The 19,760-nt window shown below is 45.3% G+C and overlaps 1 protein-coding gene across 1 annotated transcript in view; it reads right to left on the bottom strand.

Moving 5' to 3' along the window:
* Positions 1 to 1,876: 1,876 nt before the first annotated feature.
* LOC129460653 (zinc finger protein 845-like) overlaps positions 1,877 to 19,760 on the bottom strand; it is a 57,639-nt gene continuing 39,755 nt past the window's right edge. Inside the window, 1 exon segment of the mRNA XM_055238788.2 lies at positions 1,877 to 3,589. Within this exon segment, the coding sequence (XP_055094763.2) occupies positions 2,507 to 3,589 (1,083 nt within the window). The 3' untranslated portion in view covers positions 1,877 to 2,506.

Below are 19,760 nucleotides of genomic sequence, written 5' to 3'. Positions count from 1 at the left end.
GTTGCCCAAGCTGGTCTCGAACTCCTGATCTCAGGTGATATACCTGCCTCGGCCTCCCAAAGTGTTGAGATTACAGGCGTGAGCCACAATGCCTGGCTCATTCTGGTTTTGGAGGAGCGTCACAGAAGCAGATATGTAGGCAATAATCTCTGGTTCTGTTTCCTTTGCTGTGGGTGTGTGTGTGTGTGTGTGCACGCGCGTGTGTGTGTTTGAGATGGAATCTTGCCTGTCGCCCAGGCTGGAGTGCAGTGGCACGATCTCAGCTCACTGCAAGCTCCGCCTCCCAGATTCAAGCAATTCTCCTGCCTCCGTCTCCTGAGTAGCTGGGATTACAGGTGCCAGCCACAGTGTCTGGCTCATTTTTATATTTTTAGTAAAGATGGGGTTTCACCATGCTGGCCAGGCTGGTCTCGAACTCCTGACCTCAAATGATCCACCCATCTCAGCCTCCCAAAGTGCTGGGATTAGCCAATATTCAGCCAGTAATTAATTTCAAAAGATAGCGTCCCTGTTTCACAGGAACATGGAGGGAAATGATCTCACCTAATGAAGTAGGCCACTGTTTCCTATTCCTGCCTATAGATCATGAAATGACTAAGAAAGACATCATAAAAACAGTTCAAATGTCAGCTTGAAAGTCAACGTTGGTAAAGAAGTCTTTCTCCTTCAATAATGGAATAAATTATTTTATGACCTGAAGGTAACTGGCCATTTCCAAATGTCCTTGAGACTTTGATACATGTCATGACTTTCAACATATTTTGAATTGTAATTATTCTGCAGAATGTAATATAAAAGATTAATGGTAGAGAATTAGACTTCCTATTGGCTGGGCACAGTGGCTGACGCCTGTAATTCCAGCACTCTGGGAGGCCAAGGCAGGTGGATCACGAGGTCAGGAGATCGAGACCATCCTGGCTAACACGGTGAAACCCTGTGTCTACTAAAAATACAAAAAATTAGCTGGGCATTGTGGCGGGCGCCTGTAATCCCAGCTACTTGGGAGGCTGAGGCAGGAGAATGGCATGAACCTGGGAGGCAGAGCTTGCAGTCAGCCGAGATCGTGCTACTGCACCCCAGTCTGGGTGACAGAGCGAGAGTCCGTCTCAAAAAAAAAAAAAAAAGAATTAGACTTCCTGTGAGCTCTCAGATGGATTATAGTTTGCAAATAATTTACCGTATCATTACATTTGTAAGGGCTTGTTCCACTATAAATTTTTTTTGAGATGGAGTCTCACTCCGTTGCCCAGGCTGAAGTTCAGTGGCACAATCTTGGCTCACTGCAACCTCCGCCTCCCAGGTTCAAGTGATTCTCCTGCCTCAGCCTCCCAAGTAGCCGGGATTACAGGCACACTACCAAAACTGGGTAATTTTTGTATTTTTAGTAGAGACGGGGTTTCACCATGTTGGTCAGGCTGGTCTCAAACTCCTGACCTCATGGTCCACCCACCTCGGCCTCCCAATGTGCTGGGATTACAGGCATGAGCCACCGTGCCCAGCCTCCACTATGAATTTTTTTTTTTTTTTTGAGACAGAGTCTCGCTCTGTCAACCAGGCTGGAGTGCAGTGGTGTGATCTCAGCTCACTGCAACCTCTGCCTGCCGGGTTCAAGCGACTCTCCTGCCTCAGCCTCCCAAGCAGCTTGGACTACAGGCGTGTGCCACTACCCCCAGCTAATTTTTGAATTTTTAGTTGAGATGGGATTTCACCATGTGGGTGGGCCAGATGGTCTCAATCTCTTGACCTCATGATCCACCTGCCTCAGCCTCCCAAAGTTCAGGGATTACAGGCATAATCCACTGCGTCTGGCCCTCCACTACGAATTTTTAATGAACCCTGAGGATGCATATTAGATTAGTAACCTTTCCAGATTCACTACATTTGCTTGGTTTTTATTGAGTAGATCTCTCATGACAAAATCATGAATATTACACTGAAAGGCTTATTACATTCATTATGTTTGTGTAGTTACTCTCCAGTATAAACCCTGTGATGTTCCAGTTTTGATGCCTGGGTAAAAGCCTAAGCATGCACATTACATTTGTATGGTTTCATCCAAAAGTTTTTGATGCCTAGTAAGACTGTGGCCTGCCGAAAATCTCTATCATATATAATTATCATAAATGCTCTTTAGTATGGATTCTCTGTTGATGAATGTTTGAAGTCATAATGGTTTCCCACTCTGTGTTTTTGTCTCTCTAAAGTATGAATTTTTGCAATATTGTACAATGTGAGAATTGTGCCAGAAGACCTTGCCACATTCATTTGTTAGGTTTCTCACCAGCAAGAATTCTTTGAAAAATCCTGATCTCAGATTTTACCTTAAGGCCTTGCCACATTCAATACATTAGTAAAGTTTCTGTCCTCTATGGTCTAGCTAATGGTTATTAAGCCTTGAACAAAAACTAAAGGCTCTGTTACATTCGTTATACTTGCGAAGTTTTTCTCCAGTATAAATTATTGTATGTCTTGCAAGGCTTTAATGCTAACTGAACACTCTGCCACATTAATTACATTTGTTAGATTTCTCTCTGGCATGAAATCTCTGATGACATACAAGATACGAACTGTCGCGGAAGAGTTTGCCGCATTCATTACATTTGAAAGGTTTCTCTCCAGTATGGATCACATGATGATTAGTAAGGCTTGAACGCATACTAAAAGCTTTGCCACATTCATTACATTTGTAAGGTTTCTCTCCAGTGTGAATTTTCCGATGATGTGCTAGGGATGAGTTTAGACTGAAGACCTTCCCACATTCATTACATTTATAAGGTTTTTCTCCAGTATGAATTCTCCGATGATATGCAAGGTATGAATTTTGACTGAAGGCTTTGCCACATTCATTACATTTGTAAGGTTTCTCTCCAGTATGAATTCTGCGATGTTGTACAAGATGTGAATTTTGACTGAATGCTTTGTCACATTCACCACACTTATAAGGTTTCTCACCAGTATGAATTATCAGATGTTGGGCAAGGTATGAATTGCGACTGAACACCTTGCCGCATTCATTACATTTGTAAGGTTTCTCTCCAGTATGAATTCTCCAGTGATTTGCTAGGGATGACTTGTGACTGAAGACCTTGCCACATTCATTACATTTGTAAGGTTTCTCTCCAGTGTGAATTCTCCGATGTTGTGCAAGGTGTGAAATATGATTGAAGACCTTTCCACATACATTACATTTGTAAGGTTTCTCTCCAGTATGAATGATCAGATGTTGTACAAGGTAGGAACTGCGACTGAACACCTTGCCACATTTGATACATTCGTAAGGTTTTTCTCCAGTATGAATTGTCCGATGTTGCACAAGGTGTGAAATTTGATGGAATACCTTTCCACATTCATTACATTTATAAGGTTTCTCTCCAGTATGAATTCTTTGATGTTGTGCAAGGTGTGAAATCTGATTAAAGACCTTGCCACATTCGTTACATTTATATGGTTTCTCTCCAGTATGAATCCTGCGATGCTGTGCAAGGTGTGAAATAGTATTGAAGACCTTGCCACATTCATTACATTTATATGGCTTCTCTCCAGTATGAATTCTTCGATGACTTGCAAGGTTTGATTTTTTATTGACGATCTTGCCACATATATCACATTTAAATTGCTTCTTTTTAGTGTGGATTATTTGATGTATAGTAAAATGTAAGCCTTGATGAAAGGCCTTGCCACACTCATTACATTTGTAGTGTTCTGTCCCAATATTTGCTTTCTCTTTTTGTGTGAACAATGAACCCACAAAATTATATTCATAAGTATGAGAAATGTGGGTTTTGACAGTAGAAGAAATACATTGGAATGGGGAAACTAAGGAACTACTGTTGACAGATTTTTCCATGTGATCATATTTACATATTTTCCCTTCAGCTTGAAATAGCTGCAGTTCTGGTAGAGGTGACTGCAAGTTTAATCCAAGCTGATTTGTCATAGGCTTGTTTTGTGCATCATCCTTTCTACCACGCACGTCTCTTCTACCAATGAGACTTTCCTTATAGGTCATACACACTCGTTTATAATGTCTTTCATCATGTCTCTGCAGACACTGAGAGTCATGTGCATTTTTCTGGGTTTCTCTGAAGCAAAAATCTTGTATGTCGTGGCTTTCATGTCTTTCCAACATCGCCGTCTGGAATACTTCTCCTGTATTACTCTTCCTTTTTGGTGGTAATTCCTTGATCTCACATTTAGAAAAAATATCTACAAGATATAAGGAACCCACAGTTTCCAATTAATTACAGATAGTCAATAAATATCTCCTATTGAAATATGTAATAGTACACTAAGAGTAGTACTTATGTTAAAGTTATAAAGCCTCCCATTGATTTTTAATTTTTTGGAAAACAAAAGGAACAGAGATTTTCTAATAGAGAAAGGGTGACTGCACATAATTCAAACTAATTGCAGAAAAGCCTAGTATAAACAAACCTATGACCAAACCACTTACATTGCAAAAATTTAGGTTAGCTCCCCAAAAAGAAGAATTTTTCCAACATGAAGCCTGAGTGTACTGCAATAGAAGGAAAACATATGGCTGTCTAATAGTTGAAAGAATTTTGTACTTAGGAAATTTATTGACTAAGGTCAGAGAAAACATTCTTTGGAGCAAACTGAAAAATAAAAAGGTATACAACACAGCGAAGGCACCCATGGCCTAAATGTCTGCACTGACCAAAAGCTCCCTTTCCCCAATATTATGTTATTGCAAGTGGGGACATCATTGGGCAACAATTAGGCCGTGAGGAGGAAGCTCGCATGAACAGGATTAGTGCCTGTATAAGAAAAACCACTAGAGTACTTGCTTCCTGCCATTCTGACATATGAGACACAGCAAGAAGCAGGCTGGGGCCAGGTGCGGTGGCTCACGCCTGTAATCTCAGCAACTTGGGAGGCCACGGTGAGTGAATCATCTGAGGTCAGAAGTTCAAGACCAGCCTGACCAACATGATTAAACCCTGTCTGTACTGAAAATACAGAAATTAGCAAAACTCCGTCTCAAAAAAAAAAAAAAAAAAAAAAAAGCAGACTGAGGTAAAATAGAAGGCACCACCCAGGAAGTGTTTTTATGCATTTTGATCTTGGACTTCACTGCTTACAGATTTATGAGAAATTATTTCCTGCAATTTAGGGTGTAAGCTTCTCAGTCTACAGTATTTCTTATGGCAGGCTGAGGTGGTTAAGACATGAAAAGGTCCATCTAATAAACATGACAGAGACTGATAAATCTTTAAATCTTTCCTTTTTTTTTTGAGATGAAGTCTCGCTCTTGTGCCCCAGGCTGGAGTGCAATGGCACGATCTTGGCTCACTGCAACCTCTGCCACATGAGTTCAAGCAATTCTCCTGCCTCAGCATCCTGAGTAGCTGGGATTACAGGCAACTGCCACCATGCCTGGCTAACTTTTGTATTTTAATAGAGATGGGGTTTCTCCATGTTGGCCAAACTCCTGACCTTAGGTGATCCACCCACCTCGGCCTCCCAAAGTGCTGGGATTATAGGCATGAGCCACCACTCCCAGCCAAATCTTTTCTTAAATAAAGTAACTTTTCCGTCTTTACAAAAACTGTGCAATATTCCTAGCCATCTACCAACACTAACTTGCCAAAAGAAACTTGGAGTAAATTATTGCTTTTCAAATAGAGTAGGCCCACCAATTTACACTGAAAGTAAGTGAGGTCAACGGGATTTGATCTTGGGCTGCAGACCCAGACATGTTCTTAAAAATGAATGCAGTATTGACCCGGCAATCCCATTACTAGGTATATACCCAAAGGATTATAAATCATTTTACTATAAAGGCACATGCACATGTATGTTTCTTGCAGCAATATTTACAATAGCAAAGACTTAGAACCACAATAGCAAAGATCTAGAACCAACCCAAATGCCCATCAAGGATATACTGGATAAAGAAAATGTGGCACATGTACTGCATGGAATACTATGCAGCCATAAAAAAGAATGAGATTGGCAGGACACAGTGGTTCACACCTGTAATCCCAGCACTTTGGGAGGCTGAGGTGGGCAGATCGCCTGAGGTCGGGAGTTGGAGACCAGCCTGACCAACATGGTGAAACCCCATCTCTACTAAAAATACAAAATTAGCCAGGCATGGTGGCGCATACCTGTAATTCCAGCTACTTTTGAGGCTGAGGCGGGAGAATCGCTTGAACCCGGGAGGCGGAGGTTGTGGTGAGCCGAGATCGTGCCATTACACTCCAGCCGGGGCAACAAGAGCGAAACTCCATCTTGGGAAAAAAAAAGAATGAGATCATGTCCTTTGTAGGGACATGGATGAAGCTGGAAACCATCATTCTCAGCAAACTAACACAGGAACAGAAAACCAAACACTGCATGTTCTCACTCATAAGTGGGAGCTGAACAATGAGAACACATGGACACAGGGAGGGAAACAACATACAGCAGGGCCTATCGGGGTAGGGGGCAAGGGGAGGGAGAACATTGGGAAAAATACCTAATGCATGCAGGGCTTAAAACCTAGATGACGGGTTGATGGGTGCAGCAAACCACCATGGCACGTACATATGTACATAACAAACCTGCACAACACAACACGACACAGCAGATAGATGCATAGAAAGGAATCATTTCAAGGGAGCTACAAGAACTGGGTTGTGTTGCTAACCATGTCGCTTGGTAATCCTTCACAGGCAGTGGTATGTCAACCATCACACAGAGCAGACATTGGTTTAGGCTGTGTCCTGAGAAAGCTGTCCTATGGATCAGCAAGTGTCTTTCCTTACACAGTGAGAATAGCACGGGGACTGAGAGAGTACTGTGGATATTGAGGTGGTCAGAAATACAAAGATTAATATGTTAAGAAATGACAGTAGGCCGGGAGCAGTGGCTCATGCCTGTAATCTCAACACTTTGGGAGGCCCAGCCAGGTGGATCACCTGAAGTCAAGAGTTCAAACCCAGCCTGGCCAACATGGTGAAACCCTGTCTCTATTAAAATACAAAATTTAGCTGGATGTGGAGGTTGGCACCTGTAATCCCAGCTATTGGAAAGGCTGAGGCAGTAGAATAACTTGAACCCGGGAGGAGGAGATAGCAGTGAGCAGAGATCATGCCATTGTACTCCAGCCTGAGTGACAGAGCAAGACTCCATGTCAAAAAATAGATAATTATAGTTCATCAGTTAAAATTTTGACCTTAGTAGAAAAGAACTGATTTAATAAAGTACATAGTAATATTCCATCCTTGGCTGGGCACAGTGGCTCACGCCTGTAATCCCAGCACTTTGGGAGGCAGAGGCAGGCAGATCACGAAGTCAAGAGATCGAGATGAAACTCTGTCTCTACAATAAATGCAAAAATTAGCTGGGCATGGTGGTGCATGCTTGTAGTCACAACTACTCGGCAGACTGGGGGAGGAGAATCAATTGAACCTGGGAGGTAGAGGTTGCAGTGAGCCGAGATCCTGCCACTGCACTCAAGCCTGATGATACAGCAAGACTCCGTCTCAAAAAAGAAAAAAAAAAAGTACCCCATCTTCAACTCTGGGAAAAATTGCAAGCGTGCAGCAAAAATGGAAGAGATTTTTTAAAGTCAGTATGATGAGGTGGAAAGAAAGCAGGTTTACATCTCTTATAATGTATCCTATGAAATTTATCAAACTGAATGACCTATGAATTCTATTTATAGGCATATAGTCAACAAATCCAACACACAGATTCAGCACGATCTCAGCTCACCTCTTTCTCGTAGGATGAAGAGATTCTCCTGCCTCAGTCTCCTGACTATAGGCGCCCACCACCATGCCCGGCTACTTTTAGTAATGATGGGATTTTACCATGTCGGCCAGGCTGGTCTCAAACCCCTGACCTCAAGTGCTCCACTTGCCTCAGCCTCTCAAAGTGATGGGATTACAGGCATGAGCCACTGCATGAGGCTTTTTTCCTATTTCAAATAGACAACCAGACTATTTGAACAAGTAGAGAGGGCTCCATGCAGTATCCTGGGCTCCAAATGCAAAGGAGGAGCAGCCCAGATTTTTCCATCCCCTGATTAGGTGTTCCAAGTACAGGAAATGGGACGAAACACGAATAGGTCAAGGGGCAGGTATAAGAGGCCTCGATTCTGATCTATAGGGACAGAGAACAGAGCATCAGATGGAATCAAGTACAGAAGTAGAGACCACAGGGGAAAGAGACCCCTCTGACACAGCCCTCCCTGTGCCGCAGAGTCAAGAAACCAAAGAGGTCACAGAAGCCAGATGACAAAGTGTTGCTCATCAGGATAAATAAACACCCTGCCTTTGTCTCTGAGCTGCAGCAGCACCACTAGAGGGCAAAAAGATCAAACTGATACACGTCTGAAGAGCACGGGGCACAGGCGTGGTGGCTCACGCCTGTAATCCCAGCACTTTGGGAGGCTGAGGTGGGCAAATCACGTGCGGTCGAGAGTTCGAGACCAATCTAGCCAAAATGGCAAAACGTCTCTATTAAAAATACAAAAATTAGCCAGGTGTGGTGGTGGTGCATGCCTGTAAAAAGAAGAGAAGAGAAAAAGAACATGCAGAGGAATAAGTGGGGCAAAGAAAGATGTCCATTCAGAGATCTCAGGATTGAAACTTTCCTTTTCCCACAGAATTCTCCCACTTGCAAAGAGTTTCCCCACACGCTATTTGAAGTTGGAGCTTCCAGTATGCCCATCTGACCTCTTACATCTGTAAAACATTCCCAGCCAGACGCGATGGCTCATGCCTGTAACCCCAGTACTTTGGGAAGCCGAGGCAGGTGGATCACAAGGAGACCATCTTGGCCAAACTGGTGAAATCCCGTCTCTACTAAAAATATCAAAATTAGCTGGGCATGGTGGCATGTGCCTGCAGTCCCAGCTACTTGGGAGGCTGAGGCAGAATTGCTTGAACCCCAGAGGTGGAAGTTGCAGTGAAATGAGATCGTGTCACTGCACTCCAGCCTGGGTGACAGAGCAAGACTCTGTCTCAAAAAAAAAAAAAAACTCCCACCCATCTTAATTTTTTTGCTATTTTCACTTCATGCTACACAGTCCAGGGCTGTTTGCCTTGCTCCAGCAGGTCAGAAAGAGACTCCTGCTTATAAAAAGTAGGAAACATGACATGTTGGAGCTTTTCTAGAGCCTGAGCCCTATGTTTCTGTGGAAAATAAGACATTGCAGATGGACCTAGGAAAATATTTAACAAATTCCTCCACTGACTGCCTCCTGAATCCTTAAAGAGCACTGTAATATGTGGACATTGAGCTCTCTTCCAAGAACTACTGAATCGAAAGCACAGGAGTAGCAAACAGAAAACTGGATATCTTTAAAGTCTGCCTTAAGGTTTTGTTTTGTTTTTGTTTTTTGAGACAGAATCTCGCTCTGTTACCTGGGCTGGAGTGCAGTGGTGTGTTCTTGGCTCACTGCAACCATTGCCTCCCAGGTTCAGGTGACAATCTTACCTCAGCCGTTCTAGTAGCTGGGATTACAGGCATATGCCACCACGCCTGGGTAATTTTTGTATTTTTAGTAGAGACGACGTTTCTCCATGTTGGTGAGGCTGGTATCGAACTCCTGACCTGAAGTGATCCACAAGCGTTCACCTCTCAAAGTGCTGGGATTACAGGCATGAATCACCACGCCTTGCCAGCCATAACGTTTTAAGCCTACTTTACTTCTGGAACCGCCACTGAGCTATCACGAAGAATGCAGAACATCTAAACAAAGGTGACAGTTAAAGTCCAGATGCTATATCATGAAGCTTTTCATTTTGAAATCAATACAGCTTCCATTTTAGTCAAGCAAGGATGGGGCTCACAGGAGGCAACTGGAGAAAATACAAAGATATGCAAGGGCACAACCCCACTTCTGGAGGGAAGTTATACTCACCCAGAGAGAGCAGGTTCCTATAATTCTCCAGCATCACGTCCCTGTATAGAGTCCTCTGAGCAGGGTCCAGGCATTTCCACTCCTCCCGAGAGAATTCTATGGCCACATCCCTGAATGTCAATAGACCCTGAAATGAAAACACATTTTAACCAAATGGTTATGGGAGGAGTTCTTATCTTTACAGAAAATGAGAAGAGGAGGGGGGAAAGCATGGAGTTAATTGTAGTGAATGTTCTGACATCTGAGTAAGGGATTTATCACCACATGATGTCTTCTCAGTGGTGTTCGATTATACTTTTTGAAGAGGTCATGATACCCTCTCGGTATAAATTTCTTATGTTTGTGAAGAATACAAGAAACACTCAAATAAATAATAGATGCCTTGTTCCCATTATAGAAATGTTAGAAACTTTTGGCCAGGTGCCGTGGCTCACGCCTGTAATCCCAATACTTTGGGAGGCTGAGGCAGGCAGATCACAAGGTCAGGAATTCGAGACTAGCCTGGACAATATGGTGGAACTCTGTCTCTACTAAAAATACAAAAATTCGCCCGATGTGGTGGTAGATGCCTGTAGTCCCAGCTACTCAGGAGGCTGAGGCAGGAGAATTGCTTGAACCCAGGAGGTAGAGGTTGCAGTGGGCCGAGATCGTGCCACTGCACTCCAACCTGGGCAACAGAGTGGGACTCCATTTCAAAAAAAAAAAAAAGGAACGTTAGAAACTTTCATTGACACACCAAGTGACATTCAATATCTAGATGAGATAGAGCATGAGTAATGCTTTCAAAGATGACAAATTTCACAGTGAAATATCAGCCGGGCTCGATGGCACATGCCTGTAATACCAGCTACATGGGAGGCTGAGGCTGGAGACTTGCTTGATCCTGGGAGGCAGAGGTTGCAGTAATCCAAGATCACACCACTGCACTCTAGCCTGTTCAACAGAAACTCCATCTCAAAAAAAGAAAAAAAAATTAGCTGGGCATGGTGGCAGGCATCTGTGGTTCCAGCTACTTGGGAGGCTGAGGAGGGAGGATGTCTTTACCCTGAGGGTACAGGTTGGAGTGAGCTACGATTGCACCACTGAGCTTCAGCCTGGGCAACAAAGCGAGGCCCCACCTCAAAATAAAATACAAGAAAACAAAATTACTCAAAGTACAAAAATACATTTTGTATATATATGTCCACAAAATAATAAAGTTTACACAGACTCAAAAAACTAGAGTTGAATGCAAAGGGTTGTCATTTTCCCCAGATTTTCAAAATATAAAAGATTTTCAAAATACATACATATGTGTGCATGTGTATATATATGTGTGTGTGTGTGTGTGTGTGTGTACAGTTTTCTTTAACTGAAGAGGAATCTTATCTTGGTGCAAAAGAATACTTTGGCAGTTGAGTGCAGGGGAGAATCTGTTCGGTTCTCAGAAAACAGGAGATTACCCATCCTAGAGGCAATCACTCTTTCAACAGCCTTCCCTGGAGGAACCCTCAGATGTCTTCAGGCGAGCACAGAGGCAGTGACTATGGCACTCTTTATACAGAGAAAAGTCACAAAGGACCCACATGTCATTCAGCCAATTTCCAATGCAGGTGTCAAAGAGGAAGGTAGCCATGTTTACTAACATGAGAACATGTTAATTTTCACAACCAGCAGGATCAAATATCAGAGTAAAATATTTACTAAACACAAAGAAGAAAACTACAGACACTGGGCGTCATGCCTCTGAGCCCAAGACTGCATGTATACATCCAGATGGCCTGAGGCAACAGAAAAGCACAAAAGAAGTGAAACAGCTCCTGTCTTAACTGACTGACCAACTTTATGACTTTCCATTATGACTTGTTCCTGCTCTGTCCCAACTGATCGATCGACCTCGAGGCATTCTTCTGGACAATGAGTCTTATGATCTCCCCACCAGGCACCTTGTGACCCCCTCCTCTGCTGACAATAGATAACCACCTCTAACTGTAACTTTCCACTGCTTACCCCAGTCCTATAAAACTGCCCCACCCCTATCTCCCTTTGCTGACTCCTTTTTTGGACTCAGCCTACCTGCACCCAGGTAAAATAAACAGCCTTGGCCGGGTGCGGTGGCTCACGCTTGTAATCCCAGCACTTTGGGAGGCTGAGGCGGGCGGATCACGAGGTCAGGAGATCGAGACCACGGTGAAACCCCATCTCTACTAAAAACACAAAAAAATTAGCCGGGCGTGGTGGCGGGCGCCTGTAGTCCCAGCTACTCGGGAGGCTGAGGCAGGAGAATGGCGTGAACCCGGGAGGCGGAGCTTGCAGTGAGCCGAGATCGCGCCACTGCACTCCAGCCTGGGCGACAGAGCGAGACTCCGTCTCAAAAAAAAAAAAAAAAAATAGCGTTGTTGCTCACACAAAGCCTGTTTGGTGGTCTCTTCACAGGGACGTGCGTGACATTTGGTGAGACCCGGGACAGGAAGACTCCTTCGGGAGACTGATCCCCTGTCCTGATGTCCATGAGGAGCTCCAGCTACCACCTCGGGTCCTCAGACCAACCAGCCCAAGGAACATCTCCCCAATTTCAAATTGGGTAAGTGGTCTTTTTACTGTCTTCTCCAACTTCTCTCACTATCCCTCATCCTCTTTCTCCTTTCAATTTCAGCACCACCTTTCAATCTCTCCCTTCCCTTAATTTCAGTTCCTTTCCTTTTCTGGTAGAGACAGAGGAGACATGTTTTATCCGTGAACCCAAAACTCCAGTGCTGGTCACGGACTTGGGAAGACAGTCTTCCCTTGGTGTTTAATCACTGCAGGGATGCGTGTCTGATTATTCACCCACATTTCAGACTTGTTCGATCACTGCAGGGACACCTGCCTTGATCCTCCACCTTGGCGGCAAGTACCACCCCACTCTCTCTGTGTCTCTACCCCTCTTTTCTCTAAACTTATGTTTTTACTATGGGCAACCATCCCCCCTCCATTCCTCCTAATTCCCCCTCAGCCTGTGTTCTTAAAAACTTGAAACCTCTTCAACTCTCACCTGATCTAAAACCTAAGCATCTTATTTTCTCCTGCAACACTGCTTGGCCCCAATACAAACTTGATAATCGCTCTAAATGACCAGATAATGGCACTTTTGATTTCTCCATCCTACAAGACAGACCTAAATAATTTTTGTCATAAGATGGGCAAATGGTCTGAGGTGCCTTATGTCCAGGCATTTTTTCACTTCACTCCGTCCCTAGCCTCTGCTCCCAATGTGACTAGTCCCAAATCCTTCTTTCCCTCCTGCCTGTCCCTTCAGTCCCAACACCAACTGCCGCTGAGTCTTCTCAATCCTCCTTTTCTGCAGACCCCTCTTACCTCTCTCCCCCTCCCCAGGCCACTCCTCAGCAGGCTGAATCAAGTCCCAATTCTTCCTCAGCCTCTGCTCCCCCACCCTGTAACCCTGCTGTCACCTCCCCTCCCCACACCCAGTTTGGCTTACAATTTCATTCTGCAGCAAATACTCCCCCATCTGCCCAACAATTTCCTCTTCAAGAAGTGCTGGAGCTGAGGGCATCATCAGAGTGCATGTACCATTTTCTCTATCAGACCTTTCCCAAATTAATCAATGCTTAGGCCCCTTCTCATGAGACCCCATTAAATATATACAGGAATTCTAGTATTTAACCCAATACTACAACTTAACCAGGAGTGACTTAAATGTCATCCTAACTTCTACCCTTTCCCCAGATGAGTGGGATAGAGTTTATACCCTAGCCCAGTCCCACACTGACACCTGTGGGCGTCATGAGCCAGACCTTCAAGAAGGCATCAGGGTAGTTCCCCAAGAAGATCCCCAATGGGAATACCAGACAGGCTCCCGAAGTATAGCTAGACAAGATTATGATTTCCTGCCTAGTTGAAGTGCTTAAAAAGGCAGCTTACAAAGTTGTTAATTATGAGAAACTTAAAGAAACTGCCCAAGGTAAAGATGAAATCCCAGCCCAGTTCATGATTCATCTGGCAGCAACTCAGACACTTTACAGCCCTAGACCCTGAAGGTTCAGAAGGCCATCTCATTCTCAATATGCACTTTATCAACCAGTCAGCTCCTGACGTTAGAAAAAAGCTTCAAAAATTGGAATCCAGTCCTCAAACCCCACAACAGGAATTAATCAACCATAGAGAGGAGGCAGCTAAATGGCAATGCATTTCTGAGTTACAATTACTTGCCTCTGCTGTGAGACAAAACTCAGCTGCACCTCCAGCACACAAGAACTTCAAAACGCCTAAGCTGCAGTGGTCAGGCATTCCTACAGGACCTCCTCTCTCAGGATCTTGCTTCAAGTGCCAGAAATAAAAATCTGGCCACTGGGCCAAGGAATGCCTGCAGCCAGGGATTCCTCCCTAGCCATGTCCCATCTATTCAGGGACCCACTGGAAATCAGACTGCCCAGCTCACCCAGCAGCCACTCCTAGAGCCCCTAAAGCTCTGGCCCAAGGCTCTTTGACTGACTCCTTCCCAGATCTGCTCAGCTTAGCAGCTGAAGACTGACACTGCCCAATTGCCTCAGAAGCCCTCTGGACCATCAGGGATGCTGAGCTTTGGGTAACTCTCACAGTGGAGCATAAGTCCATCCCCTGTTTAATTGATACAGGGGCTACCTACTCCACATTACCTTCTTTTCAAGGGCCTGTTTCCCTTGCCTCCATAACTTGTGGGTATTGATGGCCAGGCTCCTGGACCCCTTAAAATTTCCCAATTTGGTGCCAACTTGAAGAATATTCTTTTATGCACTCCTTTTTAGTTATCCCCACCTGCCCAGTTCCCTTATTAGGCTGAGACATTTTAACAAAATTACTTGCTTCCCTGACTATTCCTGGACTACAGCCACATCTCATTGTCACCCTTCTTCCCAACCCAAAGCCTCCTTCACATCTTCCTCTTGTATCCCCCGATCTTAACCCACAGGTATGGGACACCTCTGCTCCCTCCCTGGCAACTGATCACACACCCATACCTAATCACCCTTACCCTGCTCAACACCAGTATCCCATCCCACAACAGGCTTTAAGGGGCTTAAAGCCTGTTATCACTCGCCTGCTACAGCATGAGCTTCTAAAGTCTACAAACTCTCCTTACAATTCCCCCATTTTACGTGTCCAAAAACTGGACAAGTATTACAGGTTGGTTCAGGATCTATGCCTTTTAAACCAAATTGTTTTGCCTATCCACCCTGTGGTGCCCAACCTGTACACTCTTTTGTCCTCAATACCTCCCTCCACAACTCACTATTCCATTCTTGATCTTAAAGATTCTTTTTTCACTATTCCCCTGCACCCCTCATCTCAGCCCCTCTTTGCTTTTACCCGGAATGACTCTGACACTCATCAGTCCCAGCAGCTTACTTGGGCTGTACTGCCACAAGGCTTCTGGGATAGCCCTCATTACCTTAGCCAAGCTCTTTCTCATGATTTACTTTCTTTCCACTCCTCTGCTTCCTACCTTATTCAATACATTGATGATCTTCTACTCTGTAGTCCCTCCTTTGAGTCTTCGCAAAAAGATACTCTCCTACTCCTTCAACATTTATTCTCCAAAGGATATCAGGTATCCCCCTCCAAAGCTCAAATTTCTTCCCCATCTGTTACCTACGTTGGCATAATTCTTCATGAAAACATGTGTGCTGTCCCTGCCAAATGTGTCTGGCTGATCTCTCAAACCCCAACCCCTTCTACAAAACAACAACTCCTTTCCTTCCTGGGTATGGTTGGATACTTTCACCTTTGGATACCTGGCTTTGCCATCCTGTGGGCGGCAAGCCACCCAGGCGCTGAGGCAAGAGACTGAGGACACGAGCTGTTCCAGTATAATAAAATATAAAACAACAATAGTCATACCAGATATAGATCTTAGATATGATTATATATGAATATCATTAATCATTAGTTGGTAGTAATTACTCTTTATCCCAATATTATAATAATCCCTGCTCTATAATCATAACCTAGGAAAAAACAGGCCACACAGAGATAGGAGCTGAGGGGACATAGTGAGGTGTAACCAGAAGACAAGAGTGCGAGCCTTCTGTTATGCCTGGACAGGGCCACCAGAGGGCTCCTTGGTCTAGCGGTGATGCCAGCATCTGAGAAATGCCCGTTGCCAGGCAGACCATGGTCTAGCGGTAGCAAAAGGTGTCAAGAAACAACACCCGCTACTTAGCAGACCGTTTCCGGAAAGGGAGTCTCCTTTTCCCCAGGGGAGTTTAGAGAAGACTCTGCTCCTCCACCTCTTGTGGAGGGCCTGACACCAGTCAGGCTTTCCCGCAGTTATGTGGAGGCCTAACCGTCTCCCTGTGATGCTGTGCTTCAGTGGTCACGCTCCTAATCCGCCTTCATGTTCCATCCTGTACACCTGGCTCTGCCTTCTAGATAGCAGTAGTAAATTAGTGAAAGTACTAAAAGTCTCTGATATGTAGAAATAATGGTGTAAGCTGTCTTTCTCTTTGTCTTCTCTCTCTCTCTGCCTCGGCTGCCAGGCAGGGAAGGGCCCCCTGTCCAGGGGACACATGACCCACGTGACCCTACCTATCATTGGAGAAGACTCACATTCTTTACCCTGCCCCTTTTGCTTTGTATACAATAAATAACAGCGAAGCCAGACATTCGGGGCCACTACCGGTCTCCGCGCATTGGTGGTAATGGTCCCCCGGGCCCAGCTGCCTTTTCATTGTCTTGTGTCTTTATTTCTACACTCTCTCGTTGCCGCACACGGGGAGAGACCCACCGGCCTCTGTGTGGCTGGTCCCTACATCTGGCGCTCTGACGTGGGGCTCTCCCTCGCTGTGTGAAGTTGCACCCTGACTACGGGATCAGCGGAGGAGTTCAACGAGAGATTCCTGAGGATTGCGGTCAACAAATTTGGTGGTAAGCTACAGCACTCAGAGTATTCCGGGGACACCATGGGACAGGCCAGTACAAACTACTCGGCTTATTTAAATTTTATAAAAACTCTTCTTAAAGAAGGAGGTGTTAAAGTCTCTACTGAAAAGTTAATTGAACTATTTGAGGTTGTAGATCTTCTTTGCCCTTGGTTTCCGGCTGAGGGAACTTTAGAACTTAAAGATTGGGATGAGATTGGCAAACAATTCAAAATTGCCCATAAAGGGGGACATTTTATCCCACCCACCATTTGGTCAATCTGGGCTTCGGTTTGCTCTGTCTTAGATTCCTTACAGACTCAGGAGGACAACATAGAGACTGATCCCTCCTACCTCTCCTCTGAGGAGGCCGAAGAGTTCTCAGTTCTCTTTCCCCTGAGGATACCGCACAAATTGAGAACATAATTTCACAGGAGGACTTTCACTCTGACATGCCTGTGCCGCCGCCACCCACACCAGAGGTTACCGCACCCCCGTTGTTGCTTTACCATGAGCTTTTTTTTTTTTTTTTTTTTTTTTTTTTTTTTTGAGACGGAGTCTTGCTCTGTCACCCAGGCTGGAGTGCAGTGGCGCAATCTCGGCTCACTGCAAGCTCCGCTTCCCGGGTTCATGCCATTCTCCTGCCTCAGCCTCTCCGAGTAGCTGGGACTACAGGCGCCCGCCACCACGCCCGGCTAATTTTTTGTATTTTTAGTAGAGACGGGGTTTCACCGTGGTCTCGATCTCCTGACCTTGGGATCCGCCCGCCTCGGCCTCCCAAAGTGCTGGGATTACAAGCGTGAGCCACCGCGCCCGGCCTACCATGAGCTTTTAACTGACCTAAATGCACTCATTTCCCCAACCAGCAAAACTTAGCTGAAACATATCAACAGCCATTGCGGCCAGACCCTCCTGTCTCTCCTCCCTCTTTTAACGCTGCCACTGTGCAAATAGCTGATAAGATCAGGCAGCCTGAAAACGACTCTATAAATTATGTTCCTATGCAGCCGGGTACAGAGGCTCCGCTATCTAAACAGCCGGGAAAAGAGGCTCCCAATTCTCGGCCCGGTAAGGAGGAGGCCCTCAATACTATTTATTCTAATCGGACTCAGTTAGAGTCACAGGCTCCCTGGAAGCCTGGATCCTTTTCTGAAAATCGGACTCAGAGTCACAGGCTCCCTTGAAGCCTGGATCCTTTTCTGAAAATCGGACTCAGTTACAGTCACAGGCTCCCTTGAAGCCTGGTCCACTGCCTACAAATCGGACTCGGATAGAGTCACAGGCCTCTGTGAAGCCTGGTCCGCAGTTGCCATGGCAGCCTGGTTTTCAGGCCCATGAAACACCTGCTCAGCAGGTAATCTGGTCTCAATTTGGCTCTAAGTTTCTCAACTCTCCTTCTATTCAAAATTCTACACCTTTTCCTGCTCCTGATCTGGTCACAACTGCTGTTGCTAATACTACTATTGCCGCTCACAAGCAACAAATTACATACGTCCCTGAAAATGACACTCCGCTTATGAGGGCTATAATTCAGGCAAGGGAATATGGGGATCCCGAAGCCTGGCAATTTCCTGTAATTTTACAACCTCCAGTACCTGCCACCCCAACAGTGCAAAACCACCCACAGCCTGTTGTTTATCCTGCCCAGCAGGGGCTGATAATCAAGCCCCTCAGCCCGAAAATCAGGCTGCTCAGGGAAATAATCAGCCTCCGCAATTGCCTGCTCCTGGGGCACAGCCGATATCTGACATTCCCGCTGTTCAGGCGGTAGTTCAGCCTGACCCCATATGCCCAGGCCAGGTCCAGCTACGCCCTGCTACTTGGGAAAGTTTTAAATTCCTTGAAGATTTTAAGGAATCAGTGAAACGATATGGCACCAACTCTCCTTTTGTCCATTCCACATTAAAAGCCTTAGCAGAAGATAAACGTTTGGTACCCTATGATTGGGAACTTTTAGCAAAGTCAGTCTTATCTAAATTTCAGTATTGACAATTCAGGACTTGGTGGGTTGATGCTGTCCAGGAACGCATTCGTCTTAATCAGGGCTCTAATCCTCCCGTTAACGTTACGGCTGACCAGTTACTGGGAATGAGTCAATGGGCTGCAATCCGACACAAAACTGCATTAAATGATGAGGTTATTGAACAACTGTGAAAATGTTGCTTAGATGCTTGGGACAAAATTCAAGATGATGGTAAAGTGTGCCCATCTTTCACAGCTGTCACACAGGGACAACATGAGCCCTACCCAGACTTTATTGCGTGTCTTCAAGACGCAGCAGAAAAGGCTATTCCTGATAGCCACGGCCAAAGACTTGTTGTAGAACTTATGGCTTATGAACAAGCAAATCCAGATTGTCAGGCGGCTATTTGCCCCGTCAAAGGCAAAATTCCACCGGGTGGTGATGTACTCACCTCCTACATTAAAGCCTGTGAAGGGGTGGGAGGAACTCTGCATACAGCAATGATTATGGCACAAGCTATGGCCTCTATTCGAATGCCTGGACAATTCTCTGGCCAATGCTTCATATGCGGCCAGAAGGGACATGCAGAAAGAAATTGTCCTTGGCGTGCAGATCACCGTCCCTTACATCACCACCAACAACAAAAAACTTTTCAGCAGCAGGACACCCCACCTTCTACTGTATGCCCATGATGCCGAAAGGGCTTTCACTGGGCGTCTCAATGCCATTCCAAATTTGATATTAATGGCAACCCATTATGACCTTCTAAAAATGAGGGAAACGGGATGAGGGGCCAGCCCCCGGCCCCTTTAAACAATGGGGCATTCCTCAACTCTCAGCCCCGGGTGTCCAGCCAGACGGGAGCCTTCCCAGTTCATTCCATTCAACCTCCACCCCAATTCTCACTTCAGCAATTTGTCCCACAGGATCTAATGGCTCAGCCCCAGCATGAATCTCAGTACAATGCTTGTCCCCCGCCACCACAGGCTCAGCAGCAGTAGATCTCTGTTGTACCAGACATATTTCTTTGTTGCCTGGAGAG

The sequence above is a fragment of the Symphalangus syndactylus genome, chromosome 13 (genome assembly GCF_028878055.3).
Source record: "Symphalangus syndactylus isolate Jambi chromosome 13, NHGRI_mSymSyn1-v2.1_pri, whole genome shotgun sequence".
NCBI classification, from domain to species: domain Eukaryota; kingdom Metazoa; phylum Chordata; class Mammalia; order Primates; family Hylobatidae; genus Symphalangus; species Symphalangus syndactylus.
The sequence above is the reverse complement of the archived record's forward strand: the minus strand, read 5'-3'. Positions and strand labels throughout refer to the sequence as shown.